Source organism: Oreochromis niloticus, linkage group LG3, assembly GCF_001858045.2.
Source record: "Oreochromis niloticus isolate F11D_XX linkage group LG3, O_niloticus_UMD_NMBU, whole genome shotgun sequence".
In the NCBI taxonomy this organism is placed as follows: Eukaryota; Metazoa; Chordata; class Actinopteri; order Cichliformes; family Cichlidae; genus Oreochromis; species Oreochromis niloticus.
The window spans coordinates 30,132,172-30,148,404 of record NC_031967.2 but is presented as its reverse complement, the minus strand read 5'-3'; the positions used below and the strand labels follow the sequence as shown (position 1 = coordinate 30,148,404).

The 16,233-nt window shown below is 45.2% G+C and overlaps 1 protein-coding gene across 4 annotated transcripts in view; it reads right to left on the bottom strand.

Moving 5' to 3' along the window:
* Positions 1–15,996, bottom strand: part of LOC102078974 (NACHT, LRR and PYD domains-containing protein 12-like) — a 95,634-nt gene extending 79,638 nt beyond the window's left edge. For 3 of the 4 annotated variants that reach the window (XM_025905472.1, XM_019352770.2, XM_019352769.2), the window contains exons 1-10: positions 15,911–15,992; positions 14,403–14,568; positions 14,094–14,228; positions 13,785–13,919; positions 11,966–12,100; positions 11,657–11,791; positions 7,015–7,149; positions 6,706–6,840; positions 4,870–5,105; positions 2,960–4,766 (exon numbers count right to left, since the gene is read on the bottom strand). In XM_025905472.1, coding sequence (XP_025761257.1) covers positions 2,960–4,766; positions 4,870–5,105; positions 6,706–6,840; positions 7,015–7,149; positions 11,657–11,791; positions 11,966–12,100; positions 13,785–13,919; positions 14,094–14,228; positions 14,403–14,542 — 2,993 coding nt within the window. In that variant the 5' untranslated portion in view covers positions 14,543–14,568; positions 15,911–15,992. Of the gene's footprint in view, positions 1–2,959; positions 4,767–4,869; positions 5,106–6,705; positions 6,841–7,014; positions 7,150–11,656; positions 11,792–11,965; positions 12,101–13,784; positions 13,920–14,093; positions 14,229–14,402; positions 14,569–15,706; positions 15,735–15,910 lie in introns of all 4 variants that reach the window. The other variant, XM_025905471.1, reaches the window with a different exon arrangement.
* Positions 15,997–16,233: the final 237 nt, after the last annotated feature.

Below are 16,233 nucleotides of genomic sequence, written 5' to 3'. Positions count from 1 at the left end.
ATGTAGACAAAAACAAAAAAATAAAAAGATAATTACGGATCAGGACTCCCCGATCCTTAATGCGCATGTGCAAAGTCGGACCGCACAAATCGGGTCTACCCGATCCGTACCGCGCATGTGCAGGGGTTTTCATCTTCTTCTGTTTGTTTAATGGCAGTTTACTTCCCAGTGTTCGAGGATACCGCCACCTGCTGACCGAGCGAATGAACCGTATTTTAAACTGAAGCAGCGTCATTACAAATGCATGTTTAATTTGATTTAGTGATAGTCGAGTGTGTTTATGCTTGTCTGTGCGAAGAGGATTGTTGGAATAGTGATGATGATGTCCGCTATCACTGTCAGTTGTCAGTAAACACTTTATCTGACTAATGAATCTTTACGTGACACATTACTAAGTCAGTATTATTAAGTCTGTAATTCGGCACCATTCTTCTTATTTTACGGCGCTGTTGTTCAATCGGGGGAAGCTCTCTGTTGAGGAGAAAAGCATGAATTTGTTTGTATACGGATTATCCATTGTTTACATGTCCCGGGCAGTCGAAAAGGAGGCAGAGCTGTTGAGAAATGCTAGGAGCTAACTGGGCGCTAACCGTATCATTCAAATATATTGAATGTCGCAATGTTGGCAAAGAGAGGAAGTGACGTAAGATTTGCGCATGCGGGGTACCGTTTGGGTTTCCGGTACGGATCGGGTAGCGACAAAAACAGCAACCCACAGGTATGTTAGCGCACTCATCCCCGACTGTCCGAGGGAGGGGCGGGGTCACATACTGAAACAGACAGAGGTGCAAGGCAGCCCAGGCGGGAAATTTTGCTTTTACATTTTGCGACTCATTTTATTTCTCTGTCTGATAAGAAAACTATTCAATCAGATAGTTGTTTGTGGTGAATCAAATACAGTTACACTTTCAAGCACTTTTAAGCACCACATCTGAAATTCAAGCACTTTCCAAACCTTGAAAGGACAACATTAAAATTCAAGTATTTTCAAGGATTTCAAGCACCCGTACGAACCCTGCTGTATGCAAAAAATACCCTGCACCCAAAATATTTCATAGTTCAGTTACACTGATCAATCTAATAAACTTAAACCTGCACCATCCTCCCAATTCTGGTATTCTAAAGAGTACTTAGCGGAAATATTAAACAACCTAACTAATAACCAGCCAAAAAATAGGGAACCACCACCCACCCTCCTCCCTGTTTGCTACATAGAAAAGGTTCCTGGTGTTATTTGTCTCTCAGAAACAGTTCATAACTTCAACTCATTCATGTCACCTAAAAGGTAAACCTGTTTCTCCATCACCAGTTCAGCTCTGATGATTCAGTAAGGACATCTCCTGGTTTCATCTTCATGTTTCCCTCTCACCACATATCCAAACCGACATCATGACCAGCAGCTTTACAGCTGTGGCTCCAACAAACATCAGCTGATACTAGAAATTAATATTAAATAAATTCTAACAACAGCTGATCAAGCTTAAACGTGCTGCTGTTGATTAACGCAACATCTGGCGGTTTCCCCCTTTCTGGTGCAAAGTGAGCGATAAACAAACAAGAGAGAAAAACCGATCAGCTGATCATTGATCAGTTTCATGATTGAAGTAGCAACAGGAGAGGGAGGCGGAGAGAATGAGAGGAGAAGAGGCAGCTGTGCAGCAAAGACACAGAATAACTCCAGCTTTGTGTCTTTGTTTCACTCTCGCTGAAGTCCGGGACAAATCGATTCTTTTTCGCCTAAATATAAAACTCCGATGGCCAGTCCAGCTGTGGCTCCATAAATCGGTTGTTAAGCTTAATGTGGAAAAGCTATATAAACATTCAGAGTTGAACTTACACACTTGCTTTACTTCTAGTTTTCTCCGAGATGAAATGCTGCAGTTTGGAAGCACGTAGAAAGGCTCCAAATGCTCAACCAGACCGGCGACAGGTCTCGCACACAACAGCCGCTCTATCACGTGACGAATACTGATCTACTGTGCTAAGGTCATGAGCTGGGTTATGCCATGTAGCAAGTTTTGTGAGGTGATTTTGTGATACTTCAGATCAGATTAATTTTTTTTTATTTGTCTCCGATATCCGATCCAGTAATTTAGGTCACTATCGGATCTCTCCGTCTCTAGTTTTTACCGGGGTAAATTGCCATGGTAACATATGCTGTGAACTTATGCCAGAGCAGTTTAAGATCCAGATTAGAGAGCAACAGGTATGACATCACTGCCTCTTGGCCAGTAAGATGCCACCATTCCTGGAGGATCAGTCCGAGCTCTGTGCGCCAGCAGTAGGTACACAGCATGAGCTCAGTTAAATTAACAAAAACAACACAGATGTTTCACGCTGCAACACTGCCCCCTGGTGACGGGACACAACTACAAGAAGCAGATTTTGGTCTCCAAGGTGCTGAACAAAAACACACACCTGGCATATTTCTCTATAAATGATTCAAAATGAAGATTTTCAATAAACAACGACGGTAAAACCATCGCGTGTCCGCTTGTTTATTTTCCACATAAACCTTTCACAATAAAGCTCAAGATCCTGTTGAGACTTTTCAAAATAAACGGAATCACGTGAAAGAGTCTGCAGAGTGTTTACGGATGACAAGCAAAAAGAGCCGTCAGGTGCTAGAAAATAAGCCTTAGACTCAAACATTAGAACAGGCTTTTCCCCGCAGCACGCCGTGTAATAAATGCTCACAAAGAAATATTGGCTGTTACAACTTACGTCTAAAACAAGGTTAAAACACTCGACTCCAGCTACACGACGCCCAGCTGGAAACACTTCACGCAAGTCGAGCTGCCCGAGATTCACAGAATTTACAGAAAATGTAAATTTTTTGTGATTTATATCGTTGTTGGGACGATAGATCTCTTATATCAGGATATGAGATTTTGGTCATATCGTACAGCCCTACTGATCTACCCTAATCAATGATGTTAATGATCACATCTGGACTCACCGAGCCTTTCTGCAGTTCCTCACAGCTGGAATCAGTCTGTGTCGTCCCTGCTCTGATGTGTTGTACTTCTGCAGGTCCAACTCATCCAGAACCTCCTCTGACATCTGCAGCATGAAGGCCAGAGCTGAGCAGTGGATCTCAGAGAGTTTCTTCTCTGATCTGTTCTCAGATTTCAGGAACTCTTGGATCTCCTGATGTACTGAGAGGTCATTCATCTCCATCAGACAGTGGAAGATGTTGATGCTTCTGTCAGGAGAGATTTTATCACTGTTCATCTCCTTCAGGCTCTTGATGACTCTCTGGATGGTTTCTGGAATATTCTCTGTCTGACCCAGCAGACCTCCTAAGAGTCTCTGGTTGGACTCCAGACAGAGGCCATGAAGGAAGCGAACAAACAGGTCCAGACGACCATTTTTACTCTGGAGGGATTTAGACATGACTCTCATCAGTAAATCATCCGAAAATGAAATGTAATAGTAAGGATCATCTGGATTATTTTCCAAGAAGTCCTTCAGCACCTCTGTCTTCCTGTTGGTGTGACAGTGGAACATGTAGACTGCAGCCAGAAACTCCTGAATGCTCAGATGAACAAAGCAGTAGACTGGTTTGTGGAAGATCACACACTCTCTTTTGAAGATCTCTGTACAAACTCCTGAGTACACCGAGGCCTCTGTGACATCCAGACCACACTGCTCCAGGTCTTCTTGGTAGAACATGATGTTTCCTTTCTCCAGATGTTCAAACGCCAGCCTCCCCAGCTTCAGAAGAACTTCCCTGTCAGCCTCCGTCAGCTCCTGTGGACTCGTCTCATGTCCCTCATGGTACTTGTTCTTCTTCCTCTTTGTCTGAACCAGCAGGAAGTGTGAGTACATGTCAGTCAGGGTCTTGGGCAGCTCTCCTCTCTGCTCTGTAGTCAACATGTGCTCCAGAACTGTAGCAGTGATCCAGCAGAAGACTGGGATTCTACACATGATGTGAAGGCTCCTGGATGTCTTCATGTGGGAGATGATTCTGCTGGACAGCTCTTCATCACTGAATCTCCTCCTGAAGTACTCCTCCTTCTGGCTGTCAGTGAAGCCTCGTATTTCTGTTAGCCTGTCAACACATGTAGGAGGGATCTGATTGGCTGCTGCAGGTCGGGAAGTTATCCAGACGAGAGCCGAGGGAAGCAGATTCCCCTGGATGAGGTTTGTCAGCAGCTGGCTGACTGATGACTTCTGTGTGACATCAGACAGCAGCTTCCTGTTGGTGAAATCCAATGAAAGTCTGCTTTCATCCAGGCCGTCAAAGATGAACAAAAGCTGAGAGACAGCCAGCTTCTCTGCTGTGACCTTCTGTAATGTTGGATGGAAAACATGGAGCAGCTCCAGGAGACTGTACTGCTCATCTCTGATCAGGTTCAGCTCCCTGAATGAAAGCAGAACCACCACACTGACATGTTGGTTCTCCAAGCCCTCTGCCCAGTCCAGAGTGAACTTCTGCACTGAGAAGGTTTTTCCAATACCAGCCACGCCGTTGGTCAGAACCACTCTGATGGGTCTCTGTTGGTCAGGTAAGGCTTTAAAGATGTCCTGGCACCTGATTGGAGCGTCATGGAGGGCGTCCATCTTGGAAGCTGTCTCCAGCTGCCTCACCTCATGTTGGGTATGAACCTCTTCACTCTGTCCCTCTGTGATGTAGAGCTCAGTGTAGATCCTGTTGAGGAGGGTTCTACTTCCTGTTTCATCACTTCCTTCAGTCACACTTTCACATCTCCTCCTCAGACTGATCTTATGTTCATCTAAAACCTCCTGCAGACCAACATCTGCTGAAAGAAAGAAAAACAGAAAGAAAACTCTTCAGTGTCTGAACAACACAAGAAGTCCAGTTTTCAGAAATGAGTCCATCAGCAGACAGATGTTCAGTCTTACTTTGTACACAGCTGCTCTGACTGGCTGTCTGCAGTCCAGCTCTGCTTCTGTATCTTTCTCCACACTGGGGACAGGACGAGTCTCCTGATGAAGCAGACTGGTCCCAGTATGAGGAGATGCACTGTCTGCAGAACCAGTGTCCACAGCTGGTAGAGACTGGATCCTTCAGGACGTCCTGACACAAAGCACAGCAGGACAGCTGCTCCTCCTCACAAACACCACTCCTCTTCCTCCCTCTGTGAACACATTTCTTTATCACTAAAATCATTGACTGTCAGTGACAAACATCCAGATTTGATGACACTGTGCAGAAGCTCTGATGGTCACAGAGAAAAGTCAAAGTGGAGAAACTTGTGTTTGAGTTCAGAATCCAAGTTTCCTTTGCTGTTCCTGTCTTATTAAACACAGAGTGATCAGCCTACAAACTCCACAGTAAAAGCCTTCATCACAGAGCTGATTATGTCCTTCACTGGATGTACTGGAAGTTTGGGATCCATCACTTTGAACTGACCTTTGACCTCCTCTAAAAACTGGTGGAGCAGCGGTGTCACATTCAGAGCTTTCAGCTTTATTTTGAAAGAGTTCAGTCAGCAGGAAGTGAACTTCTGGGTTCAGATTTTCTTTCTCTTATTTTACAGAAGTGAAGAAGAAGAACTAAAAGCTTTGAAATGATCTGAGTGATATTTTTGAACATTGCCACCAAATTGAGTTCAGCCTCCAGCAGGAACTTTGTTTCATGATGCCTCCCTGATGATGTGATGTTTGATTACAAACCTGTTTATGTGTCAGACATTCATCACATGAACACAGGCAGAAAAAAGCAGCCAATGAAGCAAATGACAGAAACGTGTTCATTCACTGCCATAATCCATGTTTTCTATGTACAGATGTTTGTAAAGAACACGTGTGCAGTGCTTTGTTCTGAGTATCTGCTGTCAGCACACAGAGCAGCAATAACTACAACCACACGTTTCTGTAGATGCTGAACATCAGCCTGGAGGAATCTGACCTCAGGTCTGCACACAGAGGAGCTTCACCTCTGGGATGATGCTGCTTCAGCTCCTTCTACAATCAGGCAGAAGGTTCTGCACCATCAGGACACAAACAGAGAGGAGCTTCTATCCTCAGACCATCCAAGTCCTAAATCAGAACGTGCTCCCCTCATAGCAGCACCATCAGGGTTTAAACAGGACCTTACATCATGTTCTTGTCTCACTGTCAGATTTCAGATCATATCTGATTCATTATGACGTCACACGCTGCTACACTGATCCTGCTGCTTCATTACTGCTGATATTACTCTGCTCACTCTGCTCAGTTACTCTGTTTACATCACTTTGCTCATTTGCACTGCTCTGTCAGTACATGCTGTGCTAATGTGGCACAAAGCAGGTTAACATTACATCTGCACAATGTTTCATTATTGCATTTGATGATTGTTTCTAATGTTTTGTCCAGTCACAGGAGCAGCTCAGCACATTTCACTGTGTTGGACGTGTTTGACGATGCCTGTGACAAATAAACAGCCTCGGACTCTTCAATCTTCTTCTTTCTTTGGAGATCAGCTCAGTGGCCTGTTGAGACCATCTTTCTGTTTCTGATGACTCAGTTCAGATTATTATCCTGATACTTTCTTTTAAAATGTGATGGAATCATTTATCTGATGTTCTGACACAAATACACCAAAACAGTCCCAAACAGCAGAAACCACCACGTTACACACAGTGGAATAAAATACAGGCAACTAAAAATAAAAACACTTTTAAAATATAAACTAAAATTACAAAGTGGTCACAGAATTTCAAACACCCATAAATGAGTCAGCAGATCTCTTACATGGTCAGCTGAGCTCCATGACTGAAGAACTTTGTTGCTGCAGGTTCATGACTGAAGTCTGGAGGTTCTATGTCTTTGGACCAGTCACTCCTCACAGACACACAGCTGGATGCTGGAGACTGTGACCTCTGACCTCTGCAAACACAAACACATCACATTCATATCACATGAATTACTGATTAATCTCTATTTAAAATCTATGAAGCAGCTGCAAACACACAAACTGGATGATGTGATGGTTTCTGTCAGTAGTAGTTGTCTCAGATTAGAGTACAGACGGCTGCAGAGAAGAAATCATTAGAATCTTACATGGTCAGCTGAGCTCCATGATTGAAGAACTTTGTTGCTGCAGGTTCATGACTGAAGTCTGGAGGGTCTATGTCTTTGGACCGGTCACTCCTCACAGACACACAGCTGGATGCTGGAGACTGTGACCTCTGACCTCTGCAAATACAACCACATTGCATCCATTTCACATCGATTAGTAAACCACAAAAAGCAAGGAACACAGTATGAAGGCAAACTTCTGGCTTCAATAACATTCAATAGGTCAGGTAGAAACTGTTCTCAGATTTGATTCATGTTTTTCTAAAAAAATATACCATGAGGTCAGGGGTCAGCGACCTTTAGGACCAAAGAGCCATTTGGACCCAGTTTCCAGGCAAAAGAAAACTCTGGGAGCCGCAAATACTTTTTAACATCTAAATGAAGATAACACTGTTATTGTTTTTTACCTTTATGCTTTGCGTGAACAACTAAGGTGTGTTGCTTATGAAATCCATGAAGTGCTACAGAGAAAATTACATGTTATTCATGTAATGAACACATTTTGAACTCTTAAAGAAATATAAGCAAAGACGCTGAACTAAAATGATCCAGCAAACAAAGCTGTGAGCCGCCCTCATATCTCCTTTGGGCTTTTGGAGCCTTGAACTGACTTTTAAAAGAAAATTGGAAAAAGCTGCTGAAAATGAAAAATAGATGTTTGCAAAATTCTGCCTAAATATGTATTTACCAGGTTAATGTGTGGGGGGGGCGTGGTCTGCAGCTGCAGGGGAGGCGGACACACCTGAGCGGCACCTGCAATCACGCCTCGCCGCCTTAACGTCTGTGCTGTTCTTGGTGTGTGTTGGGCTGTGAGCTGCAAAGCTACAGCCGGCTGTGTGCGTCAGCAACCGTGTGTGAGAAGCGTGTTCATGCAAACATGGTCGCGTCTGCCTGACACGTTCACAATGGGACTCCTGAACCTCTGCGCACAGCGTCTGCAGATCCAGGCTGTACGAGGTCACTTTCATCTCTACAGGATGTCAGCTGTCGTCTGTGAGGCGTGAGCGTGTTTGTTTGTAACATCGTTCACGGAGGAGCTACTGACATCATGTGGATCCAAGATCCATAACTGGCCTACCTGGGGCTGAAAGTCTCGATAAATGCACGGTGTTTCTGCGGGAACACTGCCTTCCACGACTGTGACGCTTATTTGAGCGATGAAAAAATAATAGAATAGAATTTTATTTTTATATTTCAATATCACAATAATCTTCAAATTTAGAAGTTAAAAAGAACTAACATAAATAAAACACACTTCAGCTAAATACTGATTTATTTTCCCAAACCACGCGGAGCCGCAGGCTGCCGACCCCTGCATTAGTGTTAGTCGGTGTTGCAACTGAACTGAAAACAAAAGATTTTGGTCCAAAGAAACAGAGTCACTATTAATACAACCCCCCAAAAAGAGCCATGTAGACCCCGGGCTCTGTGGGTCTGGTGCTCGGAGCTGGTTCCTGTGATGCCATGATTACTGCCTCTGTGCTGTCTTTCAGTCCAGCTTTGCTCAGCCACTGGTAGGACTTCTGGATGTCAGCCACTTCCTCTCCTGCTGCTGGTGCAAACTGTGTTGTTCTGACTTTCATTGGACGTCTTTGTCCAAAGCGACAGATGAAGGGCAAAGTAGATGCATTTGCATCAGCAGGAAAATACGCCCCAAACTAGCATCCTCATTATACAACTTTAACAACTGCCACTAAATTATACTTCATACACAGACCAGTGTGAGGTCAAGTTATGATGTCACTGGCAGAACACATTTAGGCAGTGTTTGTGAATGACAGATGGTGTAACCCTGGGCACATCACTGTAAAAGAACAACTCTGCAGCAGAGACATTGAGCTGTTAGCCGTTAGCATGCGTCCGTACTACCTGCCCCGGGAATTCTCGCATGTTATCGCGATAACAGCGTATGTCCCCCCCTCGGCCAACGCGGATGCAGCCTGTGACTCTCTCCACTCTGTGGTCAGCAGACTGCAAACACAATCTCCGAGAGCCCTTCTCATAATATCAGGGGACTTCAATCATGCCTCACTGGACTCCACACTGCCCACCTTCACCCAGTATGTGACCTGCCCAACCAGAGACAATAAAACACTGGACTTACTGTATGCCAATGCTGAAGAGGCATACAGTTCATCACCTCTCCCTCCCCTAGGCAGATCTGATCACAACCTGGTGCACCTTGTCCCTGTGTATGAGCCCTTAGTGCGCAGGGAGCCACCAGCCACCCGCACAGTGCAGAGATGGTCGGAGGAGAGCGAGGAGGCTCTTAAGGATTGTTTTGAGTCGACTGTGTGGGAGGTGATCTGTGACGACCACGGAGAGGACATCGACAGCCTTACTACATGCATTACTGACTATATTAATTTCTGTGTGGATAACACCGTACCTACCAGGACTGTACGGTGTTTCTCCAACAACAAACCCTGGATTACTTCAGAAATTAAAGCTGTCCTCAAGCAGAAGAGGAGGGCCTTCAAATCCAGAGACAAAGAGGAGTTGAAAAGGGTGCAGAGAGAGCTTAGGGGACTGATAAGGAATGGGAAGGACAGCTACAGGCAGAAGATGGAGAACCAGCTTCAGCAAAACAATGTTGGTGAAGTCTGGAGAGGCCTCAGAACCATCTCAGGCCACAAACATCAGAACTCTCTGCCTGGGAGGGATGTGAGGTGGGCAAATGAACTGAATCATTTCTTCAACAGATTTGATTCAGCCATGAGGCAGTCTCCAACATCGGCTGCAGACTCACCCACCCCCACTGCTGCTGTTCCACCTCTGACACCTCAGACACTTCACACCTCCTCTATTCACCCTGCTCACTCCTCCCCACCCCCAACAACAGCATCCAATACACACTCAACACAAGGCTCCAGCCTGTCTCTCTCAACCACCCAGGTTCGGAGGGAACTGAGGAGGATTAAAGCCAAGAAGGCAGCGGGTCCAGATGGCATCAGCTCGAGGGTCGTCAGGTCCTGCGCGGACCAACTGTGTGGTGTGATGGAGCACCTCTTCAACCTGAGCCTGAGGCTGGGAAGAGTCCCACAGCTCTGGAAAACTTCCTGTGTTGTTCCAGTGCCAAAGACTTCACGCCCCAAGGACCTCAACAGCTACAGGCCGGTGGCTCTGACATCCCACCTGATGAAGACCCTGGAGCGGCTGGTCCTGGCTCAGCTTCGGCGCCTTGTGAGCTCATCACTGGACCCACTTCAGTTTGCCTACCAGCCTGGCATTGGAGCGGATGATGCCATCATTCACCTCCTACATCGTTCCCTCGCTCACCTGGAGACCGCTGGGAGCACTGTGAGAATCATGTTCTTTGATTTCTCCAGTGCCTTCAACACCATTCTTCCCTCGGTTCTGAAGGACAAGCTGGAGAACTCTGGAGTGGACCATCACCTCACTACCTGGATTTTGGACTACCTCACCGACCGACCACAGTATGTGAGGACTCAGGGCTGTGTGTCGGACAGGGTCGTCTGCAGTACGGGGGCCCCACAGGGAACGGTTCTGGCTCCGTTCCTCTTCACCATCTACACTGCAGACTTCTCCCACAACTCCACCCAGTGCTTCCTGCAGAAGTTCTCTGATGACTCTGCAATAGTCGGCCTCATCACTGATGGGGACGACAAGGAGTACAGAGGACTGACTCAGGACTTTGTGGACTGGTGCCAGCTGAACTACCTCCAGATCAACGCCAGTAAAACCAAGGAGCTGGTGGTAGACTTCCGCAGGCACAAGCATCCTCCACTGCAACCACTGAACATCCAAGGTATGGACATCAAGGCTGTGGACAGCTACAGGTACCTTGGTGTTCATCTGAACAACAAACTGGACTGGACTCATAACTCAGACGCCCTCTACAGGAAAGGGCAGAGCAGGCTGTACCTGCTGCGGAGACTCAGGTCGTTTGGAGTGGAGGGCCCACTCCTGAAGACCTTCTATGACTCTGTGGTGGCCTCAGCCATCTTTTATGGTGTGGTCTGCTGGGGGGGCAGCATCTCTGCTGGGGACAGGAAGAGACTGAACAGGCTGATCCGAAGGGCCAGCTCTGTTCTAGGATGCCCTCTGGACCCAGTGGAGGTGGTGAGTGACAGGAGAATGGTGGCTAAGCTGTCATCCCTGTTGGACAACATCTCCCACCCCATGCATGAGACTGTGACAGCACTGAGCAGCTCCTTCAGTGGGAGACTGCGGCACCCACGGTGTGGGACGGAGAGATTTCGCAGGTCTTTCCTCCCCACTGCTGTCAGACTCTACAATAAAGACTTTTGCAGCTGATCAAACACACAAACCCACACATGTGCAATAAGACTGCTATACGTGCAATTCTTCTTCTGACGAAGTTGTGTTTTTGTATTTTCCTACTCAGTTGTATATAGTATTTGTATTTCTATTTTATTCTATTGTATATATTATTCTATTCTATTTTATTCTATTGTATATAGTATTTTATTTTATTTTATTGTATTTTATTGCATTCCAGTGTTTTCTAATTTCTGCTACATAACTTTGCACTTTTGCTGTAACAAAACAAATTTCCCACCTGTGGGACTAATAAAGGCCATCTTATCTTATCTTATCTTATATAAACAACCTTTGACCTCTGAGTCAGCAGATCTCTTACATGGTCAGCTGAGCTCCATGACTGAAGAACTTTGTTGCTGCAGGTTCATGACTGAAGTCTGGAGGTTCTATGTCTTTGGACCAGTCACTCCTCACAGACACACAGCTGGATGCTGGAGACTGTGACCTCTGACCTCTGCAAACACAAACACATCACATTCATATCACATGAATTACTGATTAATCTCTGTTTAAAATCTATGAAGCAGCTGCAAACACACAAACTGGATGATGTGATGGTTTCTGTCAGTAGTAGTTGTCTCAGATTAGAGTACAGACGGCTGCAGAGAAGAAATCATTAGAATCTTACATGGTCAGCTGAGCTCCATGATTGAAGAACTTTGTTGCTGCAGGTTCATGACTGAAGTCTGGAGGGTCTATGTCTTTGGACCGGTCACTCCTCACAGACACACAGCTGGATGCTGGAGACTGTGACCTCTGACCTCTGCAAATACAACCACATTGCATCCATTTCACATCGATTAGTAAACCACAAAAAGCAAGGAACACAGTATGAAGGCAAACTTCTGGCTTCAATAACATTCAATAGGTCAGGTAGAAACTGTTCTCAGATTTGATTCATGTTTTTCTAAAAAAATATACCATGAGGTCAGGGGTCAGCGACCTTTAGGACCAAAGAGCCATTTGGACCCAGTTTCCAGGCAAAAGAAAACTCTGGGAGCCGCAAATACTTTTTAACATCTAAATGAAGATAACACTGTTATTGTTTTTTACCTTTATGCTTTGCGTGAACAACTAAGGTGTGTTGCTTATGAAATCCATGAAGTGCTACAGAGAAAATTACATGTTATTCATGTAATGAACACATTTTGAACTCTTAAAGAAATATAAGCAAAGACGCTGAACTAAAATGATCCAGCAAACAAAGCTGTGAGCCGCCCTCATATCTCCTTTGGGCTTTTGGAGCCTTGAACTGACTTTTAAAAGAAAATTGGAAAAAGCTGCTGAAAATGAAAAATAGATGTTTGCAAAATTCTGCCTAAATATGTATTTACCAGGTTAATGTGTGGGGGGGGCGTGGTCTGCAGCTGCAGGGGAGGCGGACACACCTGAGCGGCACCTGCAATCACGCCTCGCCGCCTTAACGTCTGTGCTGTTCTTGGTGTGTGTTGGGCTGTGAGCTGCAAAGCTACAGCCGGCTGTGTGCGTCAGCAACCGTGTGTGAGAAGCGTGTTCATGCAAACATGGTCGCGTCTGCCTGACACGTTCACAATGGGACTCCTGAACCTCTGCGCACAGCGTCTGCAGATCCAGGCTGTACGAGGTCACTTTCATCTCTACAGGATGTCAGCTGTCGTCTGTGAGGCGTGAGCGTGTTTGTTTGTAACATCGTTCACGGAGGAGCTACTGACATCATGTGGATCCAAGATCCATAACTGGCCTACCTGGGGCTGAAAGTCTCGATAAATGCACGGTGTTTCTGCGGGAACACTGCCTTCCACGACTGTGACGCTTATTTGAGCGATGAAAAAAATAATAGAATAGAATTTTATTTTTATATTTCAATATCACAATAATCTTCAAATTTAGAAGTTAAAAAGAACTAACATAAATAAAACACACTTCAGCTAAATACTGATTTATTTTCCCAAACCACGCGGAGCCGCAGGCTGCCGACCCCTGCATTAGTGTTAGTCGGTGTTGCAACTGAACTGAAAACAAAAGATTTTGGTCCAAAGAAACAGAGTCACTATTAATACAACCCCCCAAAAAGAGCCATGTAGACCCCGGGCTCTGTGGGTCTGGTGCTCGGAGCTGGTTCCTGTGATGCCATGATTACTGCCTCTGTGCTGTCTTTCAGTCCAGCTTTGCTCAGCCACTGGTAGGACTTCTGGATGTCAGCCACTTCCTCTCCTGCTGCTGGTGCAAACTGTGTTGTTCTGACTTTCATTGGACGTCTTTGTCCAAAGCGACAGATGAAGGGCAAAGTAGATGCATTTGCATCAGCAGGAAAATACGCCCCAAACTAGCATCCTCATTATACAACTTTAACAACTGCCACTAAATTATACTTCATACACAGACCAGTGTGAGGTCAAGTTATGATGTCACTGGCAGAACACATTTATATAAACAACCTTTGACCTCTGAGTCAGCAGATCTCTTACATGGTCAGCTGAGCTCCATGACTGAAGAACTTTGTTGCTGCAGGTTCATGACTGAAGTCTGGAGGTTCTATGTCTTTGGACCTGTCACTCCTCACAGACACACAGCTGGATGCTGGAGACTGTGACCTCTGACCTCTGCAAACACAAACACATCACATTCATATCACATGAATTACTGATTAATCTCTGTTTAAAATCTATGAAGCAGCTGCAAACACACAAACTGGATGATGTGATGGTTTCTGTCAGTAGTAGTTGTCTCAGATTAGAGTACAGACGGCTGCAGAGAAGAAATCATTAGAATCTTACATGGTCAGCTGAGCTCCATGATTGAAGAACTTTGTTGCTGCAGGTTCATGACTGAAGTCTGGAGGGTCTATGTCTTTGGACCGGTCACTCCTCACAGACACACAGCTGGATGCTGGAGACTGTGACCTCTGACCTCTGCAAACACAAACACATCACATTCATATCACATGAATTACTGATTAATCTCTGTTTAAAATCTATGAAGCAGCTGCAAACACACAAACTGGATGATGTGATGGTTTCTGTCAGTAGTAGTTGTCTCAGATTAGAGTACAGACGGCTGCAGAGAAGAAATCATTAGAATCTTACATGGTCAGCTGAGCTCCATGATTGAAGAACTTTGTTGCTGCAGGTCCATGACTGTAAGGTGGAGGTGTTTGTGTAACCCCGTCACTCCTCACAGACACACAGCTGGATGCTGCAGATGCTGCTCCGTCCTCTTCCTCCATCTTCTTGATGTCAGGGTGGAGTTAGTCTGAGAGGTGAACACACACACTCAGAGGTGCTGTTGTACTGGAAGCATCACACTGACAGGTTTCTAATGTTGGAGCTTTGGCCCTAAAGTCCAAACCAGTTATTTTAGAGGCTCAAAGTCTTTAAAAAACACCAAAACCATCACATTATTTAATAAGTACATGATCAGGTGGATGAAGGAACTCCGTGTGTTTGGGATCATCATCATGGTGAGGAGCCCACATGTTACGGCTCCTTTGGAGAGAAGCTGAGGATCACTGCAGGAAGTGAGCTCATGAAACCAAAGTGCTGTTTGTGAGCAGGATGACTCTGTTATTGGACCTGCTCTGTGTTCTACATATGATCAATACTTCAAATACCTGTAAACATGTCATCTTATATTTGTTGCACTTGGTCACATCGGTCTTTAAAAATAGATTTTAATTTCACTGAGAGTTCTTTTCTACCTTTATTGATTTATTTTGGAATAAATTAAATATAAAGGAGCCAAAAACTGCCTGCAGCTTCTGCTCTGTGACAGGAAACTACTGTCAGGCTCAAAATGACTTCAGATTATTCATCACAGAGTTTATAGATCACAGGACACGTTACAGTTTTACTGTCGATGTTTTAGCTTAAAAGAATGACGTGAAAAGGTCTTACTGTGAATCCGCGCGCTCATTGGCCAATAACTTGAGACTGACAGGTTGTTATCCAATCAGCGTGCGGCCTCACACGGACATAAAACTCTTAAAGTTTGTTTCTGAAGGATTTTCAGATCAGACCTGATGTTTCTGCTACAGCCTGTTTACCGATATAATCAATATCAGATATCAGAGCAACAGAAACGTCGGTGATCAGGACGCCGGGACTGAGAACAGGAAGTGGCTCAAACAGTTTAAAGTCAGCCTGAATTGAGTTTCTGTCGCCATTTTAGTTTTTAAAAATGTCGTGATAAGGGCGGGTCTTACTGCGAATCTGCGCGCTCATTGGCTAATAACTTGAGATTGACAAGTCGTTGTCCAATGAGCGCGCGGCCTCTTCCGACATAATGTAGTTTCCTTTGAAAAACCAAAGTCTGATTATTTTTGCCTCCACGGACGGAGCCTGTTGTTCCCGCCACAGAGACACAGTAATGTCAGAGCGGTGTTAACACTCACCTGCCTCAGCACAGCTCTCACTCTCCTCCTGCTCTCTCACACTAAACGGAGGCTCAGCTAAACTGCGCACTTCGCTTCACTTCCTCTCTACTTACAGGAAACCAGCGCTCAGAGGACCGACCGGCCTCACGTTTCACCCACAGACACGAACAGCGTGGAATTATTTTATGTCATAAGAAGAAACATATTCATGTTAACACTCACCTGCCTCAACTCCACCTTCCTCCTCCTGCTGCTCTGAACGGAGGATCAACACTTTCACTTTCACTGCTCCGCCCTAAACACAGAGGATGTTGGGACTTGTAGTTTTTACCTTGTGTAATATTTATGGCTGTGACACTAAACCACAGCATGAAGACTTCCTGCAAACATGTCACAGGCGATAAAAGTTTCACATTAAAGCTGAAGGTATTTTTCTGTCTCATGTTCAATAAACAGTGAGCTGGAAAACTGAAGAACAGATTTCAGACGTTCCCTGCAGAGTTTCTGCTGCTCGGTCGTCTGCATGTTGCTGAGACTGAGCTGAT